The sequence below is a fragment of the Calidris pugnax genome, unplaced genomic scaffold (assembly GCF_001431845.1).
Source record: "Calidris pugnax isolate Ruff unplaced genomic scaffold, ASM143184v1 scaffold107, whole genome shotgun sequence".
NCBI lineage: Eukaryota > Metazoa > Chordata > Aves > Charadriiformes > Scolopacidae > Calidris > Calidris pugnax.
The window spans coordinates 769,241-791,429 of record NW_015090901.1 but is presented as its reverse complement, the minus strand read 5'-3'; the positions used below and the strand labels follow the sequence as shown (position 1 = coordinate 791,429).

At 43.8% G+C, this 22,189-nt stretch overlaps 1 protein-coding gene across 1 annotated transcript in view; it reads right to left on the bottom strand.

Annotated features, from left to right (window-relative positions):
• Positions 1-21,880, bottom strand: part of ANO1 (anoctamin 1, calcium activated chloride channel) — a 98,570-nt gene extending 76,690 nt beyond the window's left edge. Inside the window, exon 1 of the mRNA XM_014948899.1 lies at positions 21,742-21,880. Within this exon, the coding sequence (XP_014804385.1) occupies positions 21,742-21,799 (58 nt within the window). The 5' untranslated portion in view covers positions 21,800-21,880. The remainder of the gene's footprint in view (positions 1-21,741) is intronic.
• Between the last annotated feature and the right edge of the window lie 309 nt (positions 21,881-22,189).

The following is a 22,189-nucleotide window of genomic DNA, read 5'->3' as shown; positions in this document are numbered from 1 at the left end:
CTGTCTGGCACTGCAGGATACTTCAGGACTCCTTCCATACATGCCAGTTGATCACGGTACAACCATCCCTTTGTGAGGCATAGCTCAGAAAAAGGCAAATGACAATTTAGGGTGTATCAAGCAAGGTACTCCCAGTAAAGATGAAAGAGCAACAGCAGCATTTCTCTGGGATATTGCCAGCAGCACACATCACCCCCTATTTCAGAAACATGAACTCAAATTTAAACAGATGCAAAATTACTGAGGGGGTGGTGGCAGTGATGGAGGGAGAAGCTTGTCCTTCTAGAAGATAATACAAACTTGAGTATTTTAAGCTAGAGAACTACCCCTTCATTACCCTCAGTCAGTGGTCAAGAAGCCAAATGGGAATGAAGAACAAATAAAGTGCACGTGTGACAAAACTAATTTTAAAACACTCAAAGATGATCATTAGAAATGAGGCTCTGGATCGGAGGCATGAGGTTCATATCAGAGCAATGGAGGCAAAAAATAAAATAAATAAATAAATAAAAAATCAAACTATTTTTATAATGGTACTCAAAAAATTTATGAATGGGATTCTGTGATGTGGTTGCCCGAAATAGCAAAGATTTGGACATGATGACCCAGGAGTTCCTGAAAGCAGCTGGCACAGAGGCCATGCGCGCACAGAGGGTTTCCCACTGTTTCCTTTCCCCTCCTGTAACATGGACTTTCCCCTCCATGTTACAAACAAACTTCAGCATTAACACGAGGCACCTCAGAATAGGAACAAGGATAATAAATATTCCACCACAAACAACAATTCTACCCAGAGACCCAAACAGAAGTTTGCACAGCCCATTGGCCAAATGCCTCTATTCCGCTACTTTCTTTTAAGACATATTTTCTTGGATTTCTTCTCATTTTTGCTGCTCTCCTCTCAGCTTTAGGCTATATGATACACACTTTTCTTACAAAAAAAAAAAATGCCTGAAACTGGATAAAGTACTCCAGGTCAGGCTTCTCCAGCCCCGAGCAGAATTCCTACATGATCTATTGCATACACCAACATGTTCCCTACAACAGAAGATATTGTGGATTTATGTTTAGTTTATGACTGCTAGACTCTTTTCTGAGGAACCGCTATTTAACCAGCTAATTATTCTTACCCAGATGGAGTATTTTGCATTTGTCTGGTTCTCATCCCAAGCCATGGGAGCACATCCTTTCTCCAGAAAGATAAGCAACAACAAGTCTAATTTAACAATGTAAGATTTAAAGCTTCTAGTTCCAGATCCAAAACTCCACAGTCACATAACACAAAACGTTGCAGGGTAAATCCACTCACTTTATTGGTTCGAGTTTCGAGAAATTTTTGGTGGGGCAATTCAGCATCAGCAGGCTTTATTTTAGATCGACCTGTCCTGCCACGGCCAACCTAAAAGTGGCATAGAGGAATAGAGCTACCATTAACTCATTTGGGTGCTTTATGGAATTGGATAGAAATGCAATGCAATGTGCCCATAACTCAAAGGAAACCAAACAAGTACTTTCAATGGACCTGACAGTACACAAATCTGATATCTAAAACTGTGGAATCAGGGCAAAAGTTTGGTTTTGATTTAGTAAAACTTAGCTTTATAGATACTGCATAAGGTTCTTCTCTGTAAACACGAGAGCACATCTATTGTCAGATCAGAAAGAGAACTTTCGGTAACACATACACTAATTACACTGAAAAACAATCAGTGCTCCAGAACAGATAATAATGAGAAATGAACATTGAAGGAAACTTTGATGTACTTCTTAGATAACTGTGGTACTTTAAAACTGGATTCAGTTCAAACATTTAAAACATCTCAGTCCGAGATCTACATTTCAGATTGAGAATGTGTTGATGCACAAGTAGATTTTAAAATAAATACATGGTGGAGCAGAACACAAACATGGATTTTTAAAAAAAACAAACCAAAACAACCCTCTCCAGATAAAACTCCCCTGTTCAAATAGCTTTAAACCCACTTCTCCTTCACATAAGCTAAATCCAAATGCAAGATTTTACTGAAGTAATTCTTGATAATTCAGTTTGGAGCCTGGATTGGCCAAGAATTATGTTGACTCAGTGCAATTTGAGTCGTGGGTACAACCCAGGTCACAGTGCTAGGTCCTGCTCTGACCACTTGACTACAAAGCCCTTCTTTATAAAGAAACTGAAAATAAGTAAGTATAACTCTAAGGGCAAAGCACGTCAATCCTGATTGAGGAAAACACAAACTTGTACATATTTAAACAGGCCACTTCTCTTGCTGATGCCAAGTGAAGCTCTCTCAGGCTAGACAGGTCTGGTTCGTCACTGACTAACGTGTAGGACCAAGTTGAAAAGGTATTTCCAAAATCATCAGTGTTCCAGTAGTGACGAGGATGAGGAATAACAACACAAAGGACAGAAATCTGGAGTCATTTAAGCTTCTCTAAACACACCATTTTTTCTTGTACTACCATATAGAAGTAAAATATTTTTCTATAACACCCTTCACCAGGAAAGTCACCTGAGACAAAACTAATATGACATCTTAAGTTTTTTTAAGACCACAACAGAATGAAATAAGTGAACAAAAAAGCCACCACAGGGCGAAAAAAAAATAATCCAACAGCAACATTACACAGTAATGTCCATGTGATACACTTCATTTTCACTCTCTGCAGCCAAGCCACAGAAAGTGGAATTTCTCACTATCACGATGTGACTTTGATGGCCTCAGGTGTCAGAAAAACCGCATATAATAATCTTCAACACACCACAAAAATTCTGAAGATGGTATTAACAACACAAAATTATTTCCCCCCACATTTCCCATGTATATTTCCTATATTCTTAAGTTCAAAATTCCTATGAAAGCCCCAGCTGGGGGGACGGAGAGCACAACTGGAACACATCCTTGAGCTCCACAACAAATTAACGTAAAGATAAATGTTTAAAACACCCTATATATAAACTACAAAACAGTGTGTGCTGTCAGGATTACCCTTCACGAACAACACGTGCTAGAGCCTCCTGGACTGTTTATGAAATTTGCTGTTACATTTAAACACTTCAGAGCATGGAGAAGAGCTTGTCTTGCTCGTCTATGGCCAAAAGTGTTTTAATTACATTGCTGAGCAGAGACTAACAGCTCTGGGGATGAGCGTAACACACGAGCAGACCCAGTCTTTTGAATGGGACTACTCATGTGCCTGAAGTTATACACGTGCCTCCTGAACTACAGCTTTGCAAAGTTAAGCAAATTAACCGGCGGCTCTCATTAACACAGCCACCCTTAAGGACATTTGAAACGAGGGCACGGAGTCTCAAAGGGGAGACAGGGCGCTCTCAGTTGCAAGTATGCGTGGGCTTACTGCCACCAAAATGTCCCCACACGTTTCCATCATGTTCTTTTCAAAGCAGCTGCTGCCCACGGGCACCGCCGCAGTGTTTAATTACACGGAGTAAGCGTTGCAAACCCACTGCCCCTCCTGCCTGCTGAGCCATCAGCACGGCCACCAAGATGGGCACCCTCCTGCCCCAGGTGATGGGACACAGACCACAGCTGTCACCTGTGAGGTGGGTCCTTCCCCGTATCTACACAACTTCTTTATGCTGGAGCCCACCCCTTGACCCCCACGAAGCTTTGGTGCCCATCTTCCAACACAATGCTTCTGAAGCCACCCAAACAAGCAGTGCATGAAATTTGAACACGTACCACTATCAACATTGGTTTAACATACCATTGGCTTAACTTTCCTTAAGAGGCAAAGGAATCGGCTCTCATTTTATTTTCAGGGTGCAATAGCAGCTGGGACCAAAGAAAACAGAGGTGGAAATACTTTTCTAAAGCCCTTTCCAAAACATTCTCATTTACATCCTGGATGATGGACCATGTCCACACACTGAGCGACGCTGGGAGCAGACCAGGGATTCCATGTTTCAGAACCAGTCAGGAATCAAAACATTTTCCAGCAAAGGGGCAGCCCATATTTCTTTCCACCAATTACCTACCAATTACCTGACTGCTACAGCTGAGTTAACGACAAGTGGGAAAATACTAACATGAGAGCTTAGAAATCCTACGGTTCATAACCCTTATGGTCCAAATTCATTATTTGAACGCATAAATCTGGCGAGACAATGTGCACCTTCCCCTTTTCCCCAACTAACAGGTTCCTGGGTGCCATGATGCAAACTCCCAGGCAGCAAGCAAGCCCTGCTCTCACAGCAGTTTTAAAGAAAAGAAATTATAGCAGAGTGCCTCCTGTGATTATAATTATAGCTCTAATAACATTCTACCCCCTTTCTAATTTTTCTTTCAGGCTCCCTTTTCGGCCTCTTCTCAGTGACAGCCTCTCACAGCCATTTCCAAACTGTAGCACATACTTTGGTGGCTATCAGTTTCACTTACTGCAGACAGACTTGTACTTGATGGTTGCCCCTCCTCCGGAAAAAGAAAATCTAACAGTCCCCAAGTTATTCCCTCATGAAGCATTATAAAAAAAAGTTTAAAGGATAAGTTTCCCTTCAATGCTCTCGGAAAGGTTTAATATAGCAGCAGGTTTCAGGCATCCACGTACACACCCGTCTGTTTAATTTTATCTGGACTTTTGGATTGGGTTTAAGTTTCACATGCATCAAGTTAGGGATGACAGGATCATCGTTTTAAGCTGTAAGGCTATTACGTAAATTCGGGCGGAAAGACATAGCGCTACCAAGTCCAAGGAAAGGTGAAGGCTGCGTGTAGCAGACTCACAAATGATTGATCGGGTGTTTAAGCAAGAGAGTGGTGAGAACAGAGCAAAATTTCCTCAAAATGACGAGGAGGCTGATCCGTAGGGGTTGTCCACACGGCTCTGATGAGCTAAAGCTGGTATTGCTGTAAGATCCCTGCTTCTGAAACCACAGACAATGGAAAGCCAAACACTTTATTGATGTGAGGGCTCAGAAATGCTACGTTTATAACTCTCATGGCCCAAGATCATAATTTTACGGTATAAATTTAGTGAGACAAGACAGATCTTTTCCTCTTCTTTCTTTTTTTAACAAATAGTTCCTTGATCCTACGCTGCACACTCCCGCTGCTGTAAAACATCACTAAAATACAGAAAACTCAAAGTGAAACACTTGTTCACCCAAACTTTGGCAAACTCTCACTACAATACACGAATTGATCCAAGGAGCTTATTGAATTCAAGGGCTTTGACAGGTTTTACAGAAACAACACCACTTTACCAACCAACCTGGAACTCGGATGTTTTGAGCCTGAAAGAAAACTCTTCAGGGGTAAATTATCCTCTTTCTGCTTGGGCTAAGACTTCTTGCCCCCTTCTTGAAGGAGGCTGTGGGTCCTGCCTGGCAGCAGACTGTGGCTTGGGGGAACTCCTACAGGAACACGCCGGTTTCCCACAGTGAATTTCTGTCCCCTTCAAATTTGGTGAGTAAATTCCAATGCCTTATCTATTGATCGTGCCACAGATGGGTAACAAATCAGCCTGTGCGTGACGGGAAGCTAGAAAAAAAACAGATCACCACCCAGATTTACCCATTTTTGAGAGCTTTAAGAAAAAAAAATCCCCTTCCTCACAGGTGCAGCCTCTCGGGACAGCCCTTATGCTCCCACGTCAGTCCCAAGAGGACTCTTGTGTTTCTTCTGGTCCCGAATCCTGGATCCCAATGAGGCAGCCCCAGCAGCACAGCTGCCTGGCTCTGCCTGTGACTCACTGCTCCTCCCCGGTGCCCTCCGACCGTGGGAAGCGATGGGAGAGGAGGGCACTCAGCGCCTCAGGACGTATTCGGTGCTGGGAGAGCAGAGCTGGAAGCAGAGAGACAGCAAAGCACCAGCTGCCTGCATCAGGCAGGCTCAGGCACTGGTTAACAAACAGTTTCTCTTCTGGAGACCCTCATGTTTCAATCTCCTTTTGGTCACTGTTCAGATAATCTGTTTTTTTTTAGAAATCTGATCTGTCGTTGAACAACCATACGGTCTGGGAGCCTGCTCAGTCATAGCAGGGAAGGTTTGGGGCTTGCAAGGACCTGAGGGCTGGGACTGACCTCCACCAGCACCACTACGCACAGGAGTACTCACCAACACTGCCAAGTGCTCGCCTGAGAGCAACATGCACCCAGAAAGAAGAAGAGGAAAAAAAAAGAAAGGAAAAAACCTGTATTCTTCCACACAAACCTCGGGGACAGCTTGGGAGTATCATCTCTTCCTGCAGATGGAGACCCTATAGCCCCCGAGCTCCTGCCCAGCTCCAGGGGTGCAGCACGTGGGATGGGAGCAGGGGACACCTCTCCCACAGCCAAGGAACTGACACTCCAACAGCATCCAGCTGCTCTCTGCAGCCATTGCTTCCTTCCCAAATATAACCAGCTACTTACCCCAAATCCCCAAACTTAACAAATAGCTGGGGCTCTAAGATTTTTTGGTATGAAAAAGGGGAAGTGTCCAGAAAAAAAAAAAAAAGAAGAAGAAAGAAAGAGAACAGACACAAAATTAAACAATCTACCTTAAAATAAACTCTGCAGTATTATCTGTCTCTTGTCAAAAGTTATTAGGGAATAAAAGTGACAGACTGTCTACTAAGATACATCCCATATCCAAGTGACATACCTAAAACTTGTCAGAGATTTCCCTCTGTTGATGTGTCTGCTTATCCTTAGTGCCCACACGTGTTACATTGCTGTATATTCTTGTACGGTGGAAGCACTTGATTTATTTATTGAAGGGAAAGAACACTTTTTTCCCACCTAATTTTCCTCTGATGCAACAGGCCTTTGTCTGTTCCTCACATAAAACAGAAAAGTCCTCGACTAAAACCAGACTCCACATAATTATTTTTCCTGAAAAATAAAGTCAATAAAACTGGCAAATGTGAACAAAAATGGAACTGATCTATCAAAGAACTGTAAACGGATTTTCTTTCACTGCACATTCTTCACATTAAGAAACTACTACTGCTCAATATTAAAACCAGACAAATTGCGTGGTGCTTTGGTGAAGGAGAGGATAAAACAACTCATGTGGACAAGTTACAGGAATGGATAAACGAGATGTTGCCTCAGTCCAGACAGCAATTAGCTTTTGGGAACTTGGTGTCTGCTCTCCAGCCATCACTGAGTGTTGCAAGTAGGGTCTCTGTGCAACGTATCAAATCAAAACTGAAAAACCAGACTTGGCCAACCTTGGGGGTTGTTTGAAAACTGGACTTCAACCACAGCTTTGATGTGGTTGTGAACTGGGTGCATTCCCATGAAGTTTTAATTCTTATTAAAGCTACAGAAGGGTAGTGCAAGGACACTAGAAGAGTTCAGCAGGAAAATTCTGTCATGGGGGTAATGTGGAAAGGGTGTTCTTTGTGGTGGCAACACACAGTACAACCCAAAACTTTCCAAGAGATTAAAAAAATATTTGCAGATGAATATCCATATTTTTCTTTTAGAAGAAACTTTATTTGGTTGGTTTAATTTTCATTTGAAGTGAGCTACAGCTATTCAAATAGAAAGCGTTCGGATAATGGGAAGGAGAAAAGAGCAAGAGAAACACTTCACACTGAAAGGTGCACCCCGGGGCTGCAATTACACAAGAGTTTATGTGAGCCTAAACAAGTGCAAGTTGTGTGTCAGAAACCTGTCTACATCATATCAGCTTGACAGATAGAGAGATCTTATCTGTTTAACCTTGGTAAAAGCAGCTTAAGCACAAGATTTCCTTTTGTTTCTTCATCTGTTTGTTGTTGGGGAACATTTGAAACTCTCTTTTCCATAGTGCGAAAAACGACTTGTATTTTCATTTAGCTTAATGCAGCTTGAGCCAAGTGAAGGTAATCTGACAACAGGGAAGCAGTTCTTACCCAACGCCGTGACTAATCCACAGCCTGGAGTACTGGGACACCCTGCCTTCCTAGACTGTTCCTCAGAGTATCCCAACACCAACATCAATGTCACTCCACAGGACTGCATCATCCACTGTTAGAGGTGGTACTGAGTCAACCAGAAGAGAAAAGTGGCTCCCAATTACAAAGAAAAATCTCTGGTCATCCCAAACGTAGCACAGGAGGCAGTTCATGGCTAAACTCTAAGAAACGCCACAATCACGGAGGGTTTCAACTTTTAATATGGTTTAGATTAAAATCCTATCTGCCTCTACAACTTTGATGAAATTTTTGTTTTCCGCATCAAGGCCGAAAGCAATGAACTAAAACAAAGAACTTGACACGTACAGTCTCCAATATACAAACAACTGACTGTTTCCATAGAAAATTAGGGAACAGAGAAACTGAAATAACTCTAAAAAAACAAATTGCTAATTTTCTAATAAAGGCCACATGGCCCGCTCAAGTGAGTGGAGAACTGGAGAGCATAAATGATTAGTTTTAACCCAACACCACTAATGATTTCATCTCTGACTACGTGCATTTTTTCTTCATCTCAGGACACATCGCGGTGTCTCGGTCAATGGGAACCGCAGGGCTCACTTTCTTACTTAGCAGAGCATTAGGGGAATTAATTATTGAGCATTTAATCAAATTAAACAGTGAATGAACTTACTCCGAAGCAGAAGCTCATGAAAAACACAGAACAAAAACAACACCGTTGTCCGAATTTTTGTGGTTGAATTTGAATCTCTTATCTGAACTCACTGGAACAATTTTGGTCTGGGTCGCACACAAACTTCTTTTGTACACCAAATTTGAATATAGGTAGTTAGATATTACAAACACCTTTTGTGAGATTTTATCACCATTACATCAGACTCCGGATTCTGCCCTAATTTGGTAACAAACCAAAATTCTGAATCCCATCTTACAAATACCAAAAACTCAGACTTGACCTTGCCTCCACTGGCCATCACGATTAACAAAAAGTCCCTGAACAATACTGCTGGCATTGTAAATTCAGACAAGGAACAGCACTTGCAAAAGTTTCGGATGTGAGCTGAAAACCCATTTAGTTAAGAATATTTTATTGTGGAAAAGGATGTGGAAACAGAAAATAAGTTAAAATGATAAAGAGACCTGAATAGAAACCCCACGGTTATAAATGGAACAGTTGCTGTAAGCAGATAGTTCTGTACATCCACATCTGTTCCAGTTCAAAGCAGTTCATGTGAACCAAGGGAAGAAACTATTTTTTCCTTTAGCTTCACTGCTGCAAACCTATCTTCTTTCAGGGCAGGGAGTAGGAAGAGGGAGAAACCACCAGTCTACTGGCTCAACCCAAATTTCAACGAGATGGGGCTTTCACTGACATCTCTTCTTGCCTTTCCCCATTTCCCCCTCTCCCCCCAATATTAAAAGACACTTAGAAGAGAGCAGCAACATTTGCAAATACTTAGAGCAATTAGAGCTGTTTGTTTTTGCTAAACCCAAGGCATCTGTAGCTTAACAAAAACTGGTTTGTTCCTTTACTCACAGATAGTTTCTGTTTCACAACTGTCCCTTCTGGGGCCACTTTGATGATAACGTGGGAAAAGCAGGCAGAATAACCAAAGAGGGAAATAAATATATAAAAATAATGAGGCTGCTCCAAGACTCATTCAGGTTCCAGAGGAGCTCAAATTTCCTGCCTGTGGAGAGCCGAAACACTTTCCCTACCCAGTGCAGTCTCTGTTTCTGTAATATCCTCTTTTCTCATTTTAAAAATAAATTTTGAAAAAGGTTTTAAAAAAAAAAAAAAAAGCAGCTGCAAAGAGGATGTGATGCAAAGAAACAGAAAGAGCAACGGTATCAAGCTTGGGAAAGGGTAAAAGCTGAAATTAGCTCCAGTTATGAGAAATCTTTGTTTTCCTATTTGTATTATTAAATGACAGCACATACACACCCTTTACCCAGTGCATGAGATTTAACTGAGGTTGAAATATGTTTGCTCGGGTCCCTGATTTTATTGGCCACCTGCAAAACACGAGAGCTTCCCGCAACCAAGTCTCTGTAGGCAACTCCTGCTGCTGACGGACAATGCGCTCGAGTCAGTCAATACAGAGTAATTGCTGGCCTGAAATCAATCCCAGGCTCCCAGGAACTGCTTTGACTGGATTTTACTTTAAAGATTTAGTGCTGTGACTGCTGAGATGCTGAACTCCTCAATTACCATTAGACATGCGCATCGCTTCCAAAATTAAGATGGATGGCAAAATCTCTGCTGAATTCCAGAGCGGAGGTTCGTGAGAAGCCACCTGAAACGCAAAAATCCTCCACTGCAACTAAATAGTTCTTAAAACCCCTCAAAATATACGCATAAATCAAGGATCAGGAGTGTACTGGGAAATACTGTTGTTTGGTGGAGAAAAAAAACCACTGTGCAGGTTGGGAAGTGTGTTCCAGGGTTCCCTTGAAAACACGGAGGCACGGTAGCCGTCGGGACACACGGGAAGGTCTCGGGTTCAGTTGCCCACTTCCCACCAAAACCAGGGCTATTTGTATGCTTAAGTGCTTTACTGGACGAGGGCCAGAGGGCACAGCAAATTGCAGGATACAGCCCCGATGAGCTATTTTGAGAAAATATACTGAAGCGAAAGAGAAAAGGGAAAGCTTTCATTAATTTATATTATCAAGACAACAAAGATCTTGTTTTGGAAACAAGAATCTGGCTCTTTTAACCGAAAGCTTGTTAGCAAAATGCTGCAAGCAGAAGGTTTAAAAATTAAATTAATTCATTTAGAAACTATTAGCTTTAAAAGGCTTGGGTTTGATTTATCATATGCCTCTGGTATGTAACAGAACGTTTAAAATCTAAACCCAAACCTGTTTCTGCTCTTCCTTTGGTAATTAGTATGCGGTCTTTGTTTTTTATTATCCCACTATTCAGTTATATTGTCAGGTGGATTTAAATGGTTAAGATTAATTAAAAATACTGTATCACAACACACACAAGTCATTACAGCAGTGTAAGAATGGTACGGGCAAGCACAATTTCACTTGCAGTCCATGACCTGTCATTACTCAGAGCCTGTTTGAGAGACCAGATTAATTCTCAAATGAAAATGATCAGCTCCGATTTTAAAACATATGCTATTTCATTTAAGCCAGATTTTCCAGTGTGATAACACTCAGCAGTCCCCTGCAAAGTAAACAGCAGAGGGAATCAGCACAGCCTGACAGTCTCAACTCAGTTCTTAACCAAGGAGCACCTAGAACAATTTTACCCCGTTTAATTTGGGACAGATACACGCCACTCTCTTTCTTCCACTCTCATCTACACGATGCACATGGTGGCATCCTGGACAAGTATTAACTTCTTTCAGCTGAATCCATTTCAGTGAACTGAAATGACACTTCTTGTTTTCTGTCAAACCCGTAAATTGAACATATCCATTCTTGCTGTGTGACAAAAGTTCTGCAACAGCAAATGAATACAATGCGAAAGGAGTTGATGGGCTCTCCCAAAGGCTATCTGAAGTTTATTAAGTCCTTTAAGATCAGTGGGTAAAGAAATACTTTAAAAGAAATACTAAAGCATGTACAAAAGGGCTAGGACAGGATTTCTGTGTTCAGCCTTTGCCTCTCAGCTTAGCTTCCTACCACATGAGCTAAAGGAGGATCTCGTGCTTGTCCTGCAGTCAGAAACAGGATCTGTTCCTATTCCAAGAGCCCAAACATCATCTTACATCTCAGGGCACACGGAGTAAAATATTTCTACTAAGTGACTGAATTTGAAATACAAATCTGTAGCACAGCAAGAGTTGCCTCTGCTAGCTGAAGTATGTCCTCACAACGTACCTTAGGCTGCTCTCTCATCCCTTTTAGCTGGCCTCAGCTATCTGCCAAATGGATTATTGACAGCAATTGTAAAGATGAAGTAGCATTTCAAATCTATGTCCCTGTCGATGTCAACACTAAAGCCTAGGAGAGCGTTCCCAGACGAACCGATGGAGCCTGCAAACACAACCCCACTGGTACGGTGCTGATACCCATTTCCCCTGAAACCTCTGGCAACAATGTGTTCTGGACTATGAAACACTGTCCCTGTCTACTTATAGAATACTTTCATTTAACTCATAGGAACTGCAAACATGGATCCAGGGAGAAGGTTATTGTTTTTTGAAGCTTTGATTCCTTTAAATTAACTCGACATTTAGAAGTGAAGCACAGAAAACTTCTGCAATACCCTACAGAGCAGTTCTCAGAGAAGCAGTTGCTTTCAGCAGCAAGAATGGCTGAGGGTGAAGCTCAACTTACTAATGAGGAGAGAAAGAAGGGAAGGAAGCAAACCTTGCCATAAGAAGCAAAACAAACATGGTGCACGTGAAAAACGTGCAAAATATGTCCTGGCAAGATCAGAAAAGATATATGGGTGGCACGTAGAGAGGGAAATGTTACATTATCTTCCACTACACACAAGGTCAAATGACATATCCCAATATACTTGCAGGCTTTTAGTAGAGCTGAACTGAATGCATTTAATCATTTGAAATGAAGGTGAAGGATTACTCAATTCACGCCCTCTATACAATCAAACATGCTGATAAAAAACCTGGAATAGGTTGACACTCACTCTGCATTATTCTGTTTGTTAGCAAGTCTACTTCTCCCATGGGACACAAAGTCACTCCTATTAGCCATACCTGAATACGCAGGTATGTGGATACACAGAGCTCCTGGCAGTGCAAATTCCTATTGCCCCATATACCTTACAAGGTGTTTTTCTAATTTAACATACAGATGTGCTGCTTAGCAACAAAGAGAGGTACCCCCCAAGATATGTTGTAGGAAGGGAAATGATGCTTAGCATGTTTTAGGTCAAAGACTTCACTTTTCTAATGAGTAAACAAAATTATAGCATGTTATGTTGTAAAGAGCAGCCTTACATTTTAGTGGACAATCACCACAGAAAGGAGCCCATTTCCTAAAAATCCTAATAACACTAATTTATTTTCAGATCTGTTTGATTCAGGTTTATGGTGGTTTGGGGCACTCTATCAACAGCATGGTTAATGACCATACACCCCAGGAGGCTAAATTTCTTAAAGAATGTTGCTTGAGTTGATTAAATGAAAGTAACTGTTGCTTTGGATGTTGGTCTGGCCAACCTTAGAGTAGTGTGAGTGGAATAAGATAATGATAGATCAGGACAAGAGGTGATGGGCAAAAACTTGAACATAGGAAGTTCCATCTAAACATGACGAGGAACTTCTCTAGTTTGAGGGTGGCAAAGCCCTGGAAGAGGCTGCCCAGAGAGGTGGTGGAGTCTCCATCTCTGGAGACGTTCAAAATCCACCTGGACGTGTTCCTGTGCAACCTGCTCTGGGTGGACCTGCTTTGGGAGGGGGGTTGGACTAGCTGATCTCCAGAGGTCCCTTCCAACCCCATATGATTCTGTGATTCTGTAATAATTACCTGGAATCTCACTTGGGCCTTAAAAAAACACTCATTTATTTAATTTTTAATTGTTTGCACAGAGCTGCAAGGTCTCACCACCCTGGAAGACAATGCAGAAAGCATTGGTGGAAGGCAGCCTTTCACCTCCATGGTACCTATTTCACCTGTGAGACCCCTGAGGCAGAACCCTGGAGCCAGCCCTTTCCCTCCATGAGCCCCGGGCTGCAACTCCCACACCTGGCTAAAAAGCTGGAAAAAGCCTGGCTCCACATCCTTACTGTGTGACTCAGGCTCATTTCTGTTTATACTCTTGTGAGCTGAAGAATGACAATGACTAGTAGCTATACAGATAAATAAAGTATATTAAGTCACAGGAAGTAAAAAGGGAAAACCATTAATTTATTTTTAGAAACCTGTTCTTGCCATTCATCAGAAAAACAACATTCAAAAGCATGCAGCAAGATACAAGCATCTGGATGAGGTTTGCTGACCACATACCAACATTCAGACTACACACAGAGAACCGTTTTCCTTCTTTAGACCAGTCTCAGACCCCGTGCCAGGAGCGCAGGATACAGACAATCATGTAGTAGTTTCCACTAGAGAGCCTTGGGAAAAGGGTGCTTTCACCACAAATGCTACGGCTGCTTTGACGTGCTCTGCTTAGTCTTACCCTTTCATAGAATCTTAGAATGGTTTGGGTTGGAAGGGACCTTAAAGATCATCAACTTCCAAGACCCCTGCCATGCGCAGGGACACCTCTCACCAGATCGGGTTGCCCAAAGCCCCGTCCAACCTGGCCTTGAACACCTCCAGGGATGGGGCAGCCACAGCTTCTCTGGGCAACCTGTTCCAGTGCCTCACCACCCTCACAGGAAAGAATTTCTTCCAAATATCTCATCTAAATCTCCCCTCTTTCAGTTTAAAACCATTACTCCTCATCCTATTGCTCCACTCCCCGATAAAAAGTTCCTCCCCATCTCTCCTGTAGCCCCTTCAGGTACTGGAAGGGGCTCTAAGGTCTCACTGGAACCTTCTCTTCTCCAGGATGAGATGAGCAATCCCAACTCTCTCAGCCTGTCCACACAGTAGAGGGCTCCAGCCCCCTGAGTATCTTCTTGGCCTCCTCTGGACCTCTGTGCTGAGAAGCAACCCCAACTCTCTCAGCCTGTCCACACAATAGAGGGCTCCAGCAGCCCCCCTGGGTATCTTCTTGGCCTCCTCTGGATCTCTGTGCTGAGATCTCCAGAGCTGGGCACAGTACTCCAGGTGGGGTCTCACCAGAGTGGAAGAGAGGGGTAGAAATTCAGTGGCCCTACAGCTGATACCTCCCTTAGGATACATCATGGCACCATCCCAAACTGTTCTACACACACCTCCCATCAACAGTGTCCACATCACGTTAAACACAAGAGAAAAGGTCTCAAGGTCTAGATCACCTTCTCCGTATAAACAGACTGTGCCAATGCTAACCAAAAACAAATTGGGGATTTAATATGGAGCTGGCTGCTCAACTCCCAGAAACACAGCAGCAAACGCAGTACGCCCACACAACCCTTCTTTTTCCTCCTCTTGCTGGGTTGCCAAAATACAATGCATCCATCAGTAGAAAACCCTGTCAGGACAATAATGCTGCAACGTACTGAGATGAATTTAATGGTATTTGCATAAAAGCTTCCATCTTCTGCAGTCTGCAGTAGATTTCTTCTGGGCAATCATACCACAAGCATAAGGTCATGCCGTATTTTGAATCTTTGCCTGCCAAAATCTGGGGAGAATCGCAAAGCGCATTCATTGACATATCTTGCGGTACATCGTCAGCCAAGATGCTATAGCACAAATCATCAGACATAAATACAGAATAGGTTTTTAATTTGACTGTTAATCCTGCGCTGGACACGTTTCTGCCACTTCTCTTACTTCAAAGCAGTAAAAACCTAAAACTTTGAGCGATGCTCAGCCCTCAAAATTCCACCTTGGCTCTTGTTCCCCTTTTTAAGAGCAATTATAAAGCTCCCAGAATATCATGTTAAAAAGAAGAGCTTTAAAATGTATTCAGAGGACTCTGCATTCCTTACTTTTACCTCTATGATGTCACTGCAGTCAGTATCTGTTCACTTTTTAGAAATGTGTCCCAAATCTGCACTGGAAATGGAATTTAGTTGCCAACCTTTTCCCTTTTTTACTAACTGAGTGCTGTGAAATGTGTTTCTCTCTCCCTCGACAGAATTCTTCTGAGTGAACCCTACTTATCAACACACAGATCCCTACTGCATATTCCAAGTTTGTTCTGCAAGCAGGACATCAACTGACGTCAATGGAGATGTCCAAGAGGCAACAAATATTTGCTATGTGTTTAGAAAACAAAGTTTTTTTCTCATTCTAGTCCATACTCATCAAGTTTCTCCCTACGCAGGATACAAATAGAGGTAGAGGTAAAACAGCAGGGCTGGGAGCCAGGAATACATAACTTGTAATCACTGATGTCATGATAGAAGTTAAATAATTTATAAGACATAAAACCAGCAGTTAATGCCTGCAAACCTCTCAGCCTTTTCATAACAGATTTCAGATTTTAAAACTCCCTCAGAGCACTTACAGTCATGTGCAAAAAGTCATAGGTGTTTGTCTCAGTTTGAAAAGAATAAAACCAGGGTCCTGTTTTTCAGAGCTGTGGTCTGAAAGGACATTTCAGTGATTATATATATTATTAATACACCACTCATAGGAATGAGAATGTCCATCCAGGTCCTAGCACAGATACAGAGCTGCCAAGAATAAATCAGATATGCAGATAAGGTAAGCAGGCAAAGATACTCAAGAGGAACGGCCCTGGGTCTAGCGTTACTACCATTCTTTTTATCAGCTCAAATCTGGAAATAGTTTCCGTAATGGCTGGAAGGACAGACTGCCAGTAGACAAGTTCAAAGATGTGAACTGTGGGAGCCTGAAGAAGAGAGAAAACGCTGGCATGTGGGCCAGCCACAGAGGAGAGGCAACTGCTGCTCTGGGGACAAGGCACTGGAAGCATCAAAGGCGGCTGAAAGGGCAGAGCAGGAGGCACCACACAAAGGGAGAGGACAACCCAGAAGCGAGGATGTACGCAGGGACACGGGTCGGCAGATAAAGGCTGAAGGATAGAGGGAGGTTAGGGGGCAGGGAGAAGGGCTGGCCCTCCCACCAGGATGTAGTACTACTTTCAGAAACAGAGGGATACAAATCAAAGGCTAAAGCAAATAAATAAAAATCTATTTCCCTTGAGGGTACGTGGGCTAGCCTGCGGAGCAGCGGCGGTGACTAATGCAGCCCGGCACGAGGAGCTTTGCTTCCTGGGCATCCAGAGCCTCCCGAGAAAGGCAGCCATTGTGGTTGTCTCTAAAAGGCTTGTATTTGCCATAAATTACCTTGCAGTGACAATGGAGACACCACCATCTTCTTGCTGTTCAAAGGACTGGCAGAAAGTTGTGCGCCGTTACCCACATCACTCCATTACATCACTCGGCTCTCACAGCTGGCACAAGATGACTTAGCACCACCGAAAATACCACGGTGAGAGGGTCCCCACAAGCATGTAGGCTGCCAACCCCTCAAAATTTGTCATTTGTAAAACCCCTCTTGGGCTTTGCACCTACGACAGAACTGCAAGTGCCCCCATAATCACAAATTTGGCAGCAGACACAGGGGAGGTCGGGAAGGTGAATATTCCCATACCGGCACACGTTGTCCCCAGTTAAATCACTTTTGTAGTCTTCACAGAATCACAGAATTGTGGTGGTTGGAAGGGACCTCAGAGGTCATCGAGTCCAACCACAAAAAAAAACAAAAAACAAAAAAAAAAACCATCACCCACCCACTCAGCAGCCCACGACAAACCAATAATCTTGGGCACTAGAGCATGCCCTGAAGAACCATGTCTACACGTTTCTTAAATACCTCCAGGGATGGTGACTCCACCACGTCCCTGGGCAGCCCATTCCAATGCTGGATAACCCTTTCAGTAAAGAAATGTTTCCTAATATCTAACCTGAACTTCCCCTGGCGTAATTTGAAGCCATTGCCCCTTGTCCTGACATCTGTAACTTGGGAGAAGAGACCGACCCCCGTCTCCCTACAGCTTCCTTTCAGGTACTTGTACAGAGCTATAAGGTCGCCCCTCAGTCTCCTCTTCCCCAGAGTAAACAGAACTATTTCGTGCCACTATCACTAACTTGGCTTCTATAATCAAATACGAGGATGTGTGCAGAAGTACTTTTTCAGAATGCCTGAAAACACTTGCAAGAAAAGAAAAAAGAGATGAAAAGGTGGTTTGTGTTCATGGAGCTCATCAGTCTAATGATTCACCTACAAAGTGGCCCAACAACTCTACATGAAATGAATGTTTGAGAACTTCAGTACTTCGAACTCCCCATCATCTTGCTGGAGGACAATGCCCAGGATGGGACAGGCACTCTTCTGGAGGCTGCTCAGTGCTTATGGCTTGCACAGATCTCCTCCCTCTGCAGCAAATGAAGGTCCAGTGGAGGGTTCAGCCTTTCGATGGCACGGTGCAAGGATTTACAAGAACATGGATAATGCAGAGCAGGATGCTCTGTGCAGAGGTTAAAGCGATCTCTTTCCCGAGATGTCACAACCCTTGCTATACAGTGTGATACAGCCATGTATTTAGCGTGATGCTCTCAATGCAAACTTCTCCCTCCTTTGCTTCCTGGAGAAGTCTCTGCTCAGGGGCGAATCGAAGGTGGCTTCCTGAGGACCCAGCTGTGTAAGATGCCCAGCATGGCCCAGCGAGTGCTAAGTATCCCCTCCAAAACGGAGGGGAAAATGAGCAAACTTAGCATTCGTCAGCCTTTCACACAGTAAAGTCCTGAGGTTCATTATGCCTGTCACAGTCCCTTCCTTTCTTCCTTTTCCCCAAAGTGATCCTAATTTAAAGCGAGCTTTATTTTCCAACCACAGCATGTCCCCAAGCATTTCCTTTTCTCAAAATCGCCAGAATCCAAAGGGTGTAATTAAAGTCCAAAAGGGACATTTTTCCCTTCCTGGTGCCAATAAATACTGCTACTTCCCAGGGTTACTCTCCTTGCCTTCTGTTTTGGCATGCTACTTTTACCCCATATTACGGAGGGGAAAATGAGCAAACTTAGCATTCGTCAGCCTTTCACACAGTAAAGTCCTGAGGTTCGTCATGCCTGTCACAGTCCCTTCCTTTCTTCCTTTTCCCCAAAGTGATCCTAATTTAAAGCGAGCTTTATTTTCCAACCACAGCATGTCCCCAAGCATTTCCTTTTCTCAAAATCGCCAGAATCCAAAGGGTGTAATTAAAGTCCAAAAGGGACATTTTTCCCTTCCTGGTGCCAATAAATACTGCTACTTCCCAGGGTTACTCTCCTTGCCTTCTGTTTTGGCATGCTACTTTTACCCCATATTTCATGTCAGACCCGTACAACCGCAGCCTGTAGCCGTGGAGGGACCTCACCAACTACAGGGACCTTACCAGTGCATCCACCACATCTGGCTCCACAGCACCCCGTTTCCCCATCACCCCAACACTCTCTAAGAGCTCCCAGTGACTGAGAAATCACCCTGCCTCTTCTCAGTCTCCTAGAGGACAAGGCACGTTTCCCTCAGCGAGCCGGTGGTCCGAGGCACAGCCCACAGGCAGAGCTGCTGCTTTGGCTCTGGATGTGCTCATCCCCAGAAATTAATAAGTTATTACTACAAATTAAAATAATTCAGTTCATGATGTGCACGCCTGCAAGTTACAGAGCTGGAAAAGAAGTCCTAATTAAATCAATACGGTTATTAGTCCCTTGTCACCACTGATTAATTATTAGCTTAATATGCTTCATCATTTTCGCTGTTAATGGAAATAGCTGCAGTGCTACCCTGGGAAGCAGGGTAATACAGACAAGAAACCCACAGAGCCAAGCTGGAAGTCCCAGCTCCGGCTTGAATAACATCTTCCAGAGAAAAAGGGGAAAACATTTCATTTCCTGGGGTGATACTCTTGATGACACTTCAGTCGGTGACAAAAAAACTCTCATGGTTTTCAAAGGGGTCAGACATTTGCTTAGGGAATTTTTGATTGCTGAGACATAGGGAGTAAAACTTGATTCCTAATCCTGTGCCTAGTCCTGAGCACTTGTCCCACTGCCTCTAAGCCTTTCTCTGAAGTGACAGGACATCCCTGTGGTCCTTTCAGAAGCCAACACACCAGTACCTTTCCCCAGAGCCCACCCCAATTCTGCCCCTCACCCCTCTTCAGTCCATCCAGTCGTTACCCCAGACCATAAGGAAGGAGTTGGTACAAAATCAGCTGGCAGCTCTCAGCTGCGATGGCTGGGTCCTTAGGGCACAGATGTAGCTGAAGACACCTGTCCTTTCCTGCCACCTAAAGAGCCAAAAATAAGGTACCGAGGTCGCTTTTTTCAATGCTCACGAAAAGTAAAATAGTCCCTTGATTGTAGGGAACTGATAGTATTTACCTGGAGCTCAGGGCAGTACAGACCCCCCTTCATTTTCCTGTCTTCTACCATCCTCTCACCATGTCTTCCCTAACTCCTTGTAACAAACAAATTTCCTTAGCTGTCTGCAGGAGGGTTTATTGAGCATAAAGACCATGTAAAAACATCAAGGATGGTTCTTCCACATCTCTCCAGCAGTAACTCAAAAGTTAGCACAGAACTGTGTAGGATTTGCACCCCCATACACGGAGCCGCTATGTAATTAGCCAGGAGTTTCACCTTTTAAACAGCTTTTACAAACAAGCCCTTTGGGATAGGTTATCAATAGCAATACAAACACGCGCTTCCGAGAACAGGACTCCTCCTTGAACTCATTAATGAAGCTGGTACACAGCGTTCACGCTGCTAATGGGTGATTCAGTAAATTAAATAGAGAATGCTACTGTAAAATACTATGTAAAGTTTCTCAAAGATAAAGAGCCACTCAAACAATTCCTCAGGACTCACCCTATCACTGCGATTACCCCACGATAAATTGCCACCTGCCCTGTGAGTAATGGTAGAGCTTTCTAGTGCCATTTTATCATTTAGTCCTCTTACTGGTATCTCTCTCAATGCAGAGCGATAACACTCCAGCTTCTCATGCTCTATTTGCTCTTCATTTCAGTTTTTAAAAGTTTGAGCTCCTTCTTATTTTAATAAATAAGTTGAGACAATCAGTGGCACACAGAAACCCCGACTCCAAATATATAGATATAAAGCCTAGCTGGGTGGGGTTTTTTTTATGTCAAACATTAAAGAAATAGTTTTCTTTACATTCTGAGAGCTCTGGCTAGCCTAAGGCTTGATGGCATTTCTTTTAGAAATGGGCTGAACTCCAGTGAAATATTTGGCCATTTAATGAGTTAGACTCTAGGATAACGGTTTTCATGGGAATCCAAAAAGAGGGAGTAAAGAAAAGGGCTCCCCGTGCTATTCTTAGCTGCAAACAGTTAGATTTGGAATTTTGATTGTAAAGCATGGAATTTATAAATGGTGCCATGCTAAATTTACTTCATTTGTATACAATTCAGCTGGATAATCAAGCGTGTTCCAGTACGTTCCTGGTTAGCATCTCGGTTCTAGTTTTATTGTCTCTAAAGTGGTAGAAAAATGCCTTCAGTCACCAGTGCTTGTAAAATCTGTGTCCCGACGCGTGTGCGGGAAGGTTTTATACACAGAGTGTGTGTGTGCGTGAGGATTTTATAGAAATGCATATGTGGGTGCACATGCATGCACACAGCCACCGAGCTGTGATTTATTTCTAGAGGGAAGCCAAGGAAATTCCCACCCCCCACCATTTAAACGCTCTGCTCTTTGGCTCTAAACATTCTCCAACTTCTCAGCCAAGGAATGTATTTTCCCCTTCCAATATATATATATGTAATTTACTTTGCTGCACACATTAGTTAATGATACAGAGATACACAATTTAGCCAGCCCTGTAAAAACATCACTGACAATCCGAGACAGACCCATTTCATTTGTTAAGACACTTTTTTTTTTTTTTTTTTTTTTGCTGGGCTTCCGCGGCAGAGTGTGAATTAACAGCAATCATCAACTCAAGGATTTACCCCACAACGTACTTTGTACTCCAGCAATTTTTCATCATTAGATTGGCTTCCCCGGGGGTTAGACGAGCTTTTAATTACTACATTCACGTAGGTAAAGAGGACTTCACGCTATTTTACGCTTAAGGGGGAAGAGGGGAAGAGACGGCTACTTTATTTCCCTGCTACTTCGCGGAGATTATTCCTGGATTTTTAAAAATAGGCGATGAAACGCTAAGAATAAATCCCTTATCGGGGCGCTCGGGGCGGGGGGCCGAGGACGAGCGGCCGCCCGCGGAGCCGGTTTCCCAGCCGGTAAGCAGCGCACCCCCCCCTTCCCCAAAAAAACCCCCCACTCATCTCCGCACCTTCCCAAGACTTACGCGGTCCCCAGGGCGCTGCGCTGGGCAGCCTGCGCAGGTGGATCTCATCCTTATCCATCTCCTATCCGAGCCCCCGCCGCCCGGCTCCCGCTTGGTACCAAACTGAACTTGCCAGGATCCCTCCTCTTTCTCTTCTTCCTCCTCCTCCTCCTTTTCCCCCCCCTCCCTCGTGGTTTTTCGGGGAGGGCGCGTTCATCCAGCGAGCGGCACCGCGCAATTCCCCGCCGCCCCCCGGCCAGACTTTAAATACGGGCGCCGGGGCGGCCCGGCCCGGCCCGCCGGGAAGCGCGGCCCTCCGCGGGGAGCCGGCCCTCCGAGCGTGACGCCGCCGGCTCTCTTCGACCGCCCCCGCGGGAAAGCGCGTCCGCGAAAGGTCAGCGCGCCCTTACGCGCCCGCGGGACGGCTAAGGGCACCCCGCCGCTGCGGGACGGCGAGGGGGACACCGCC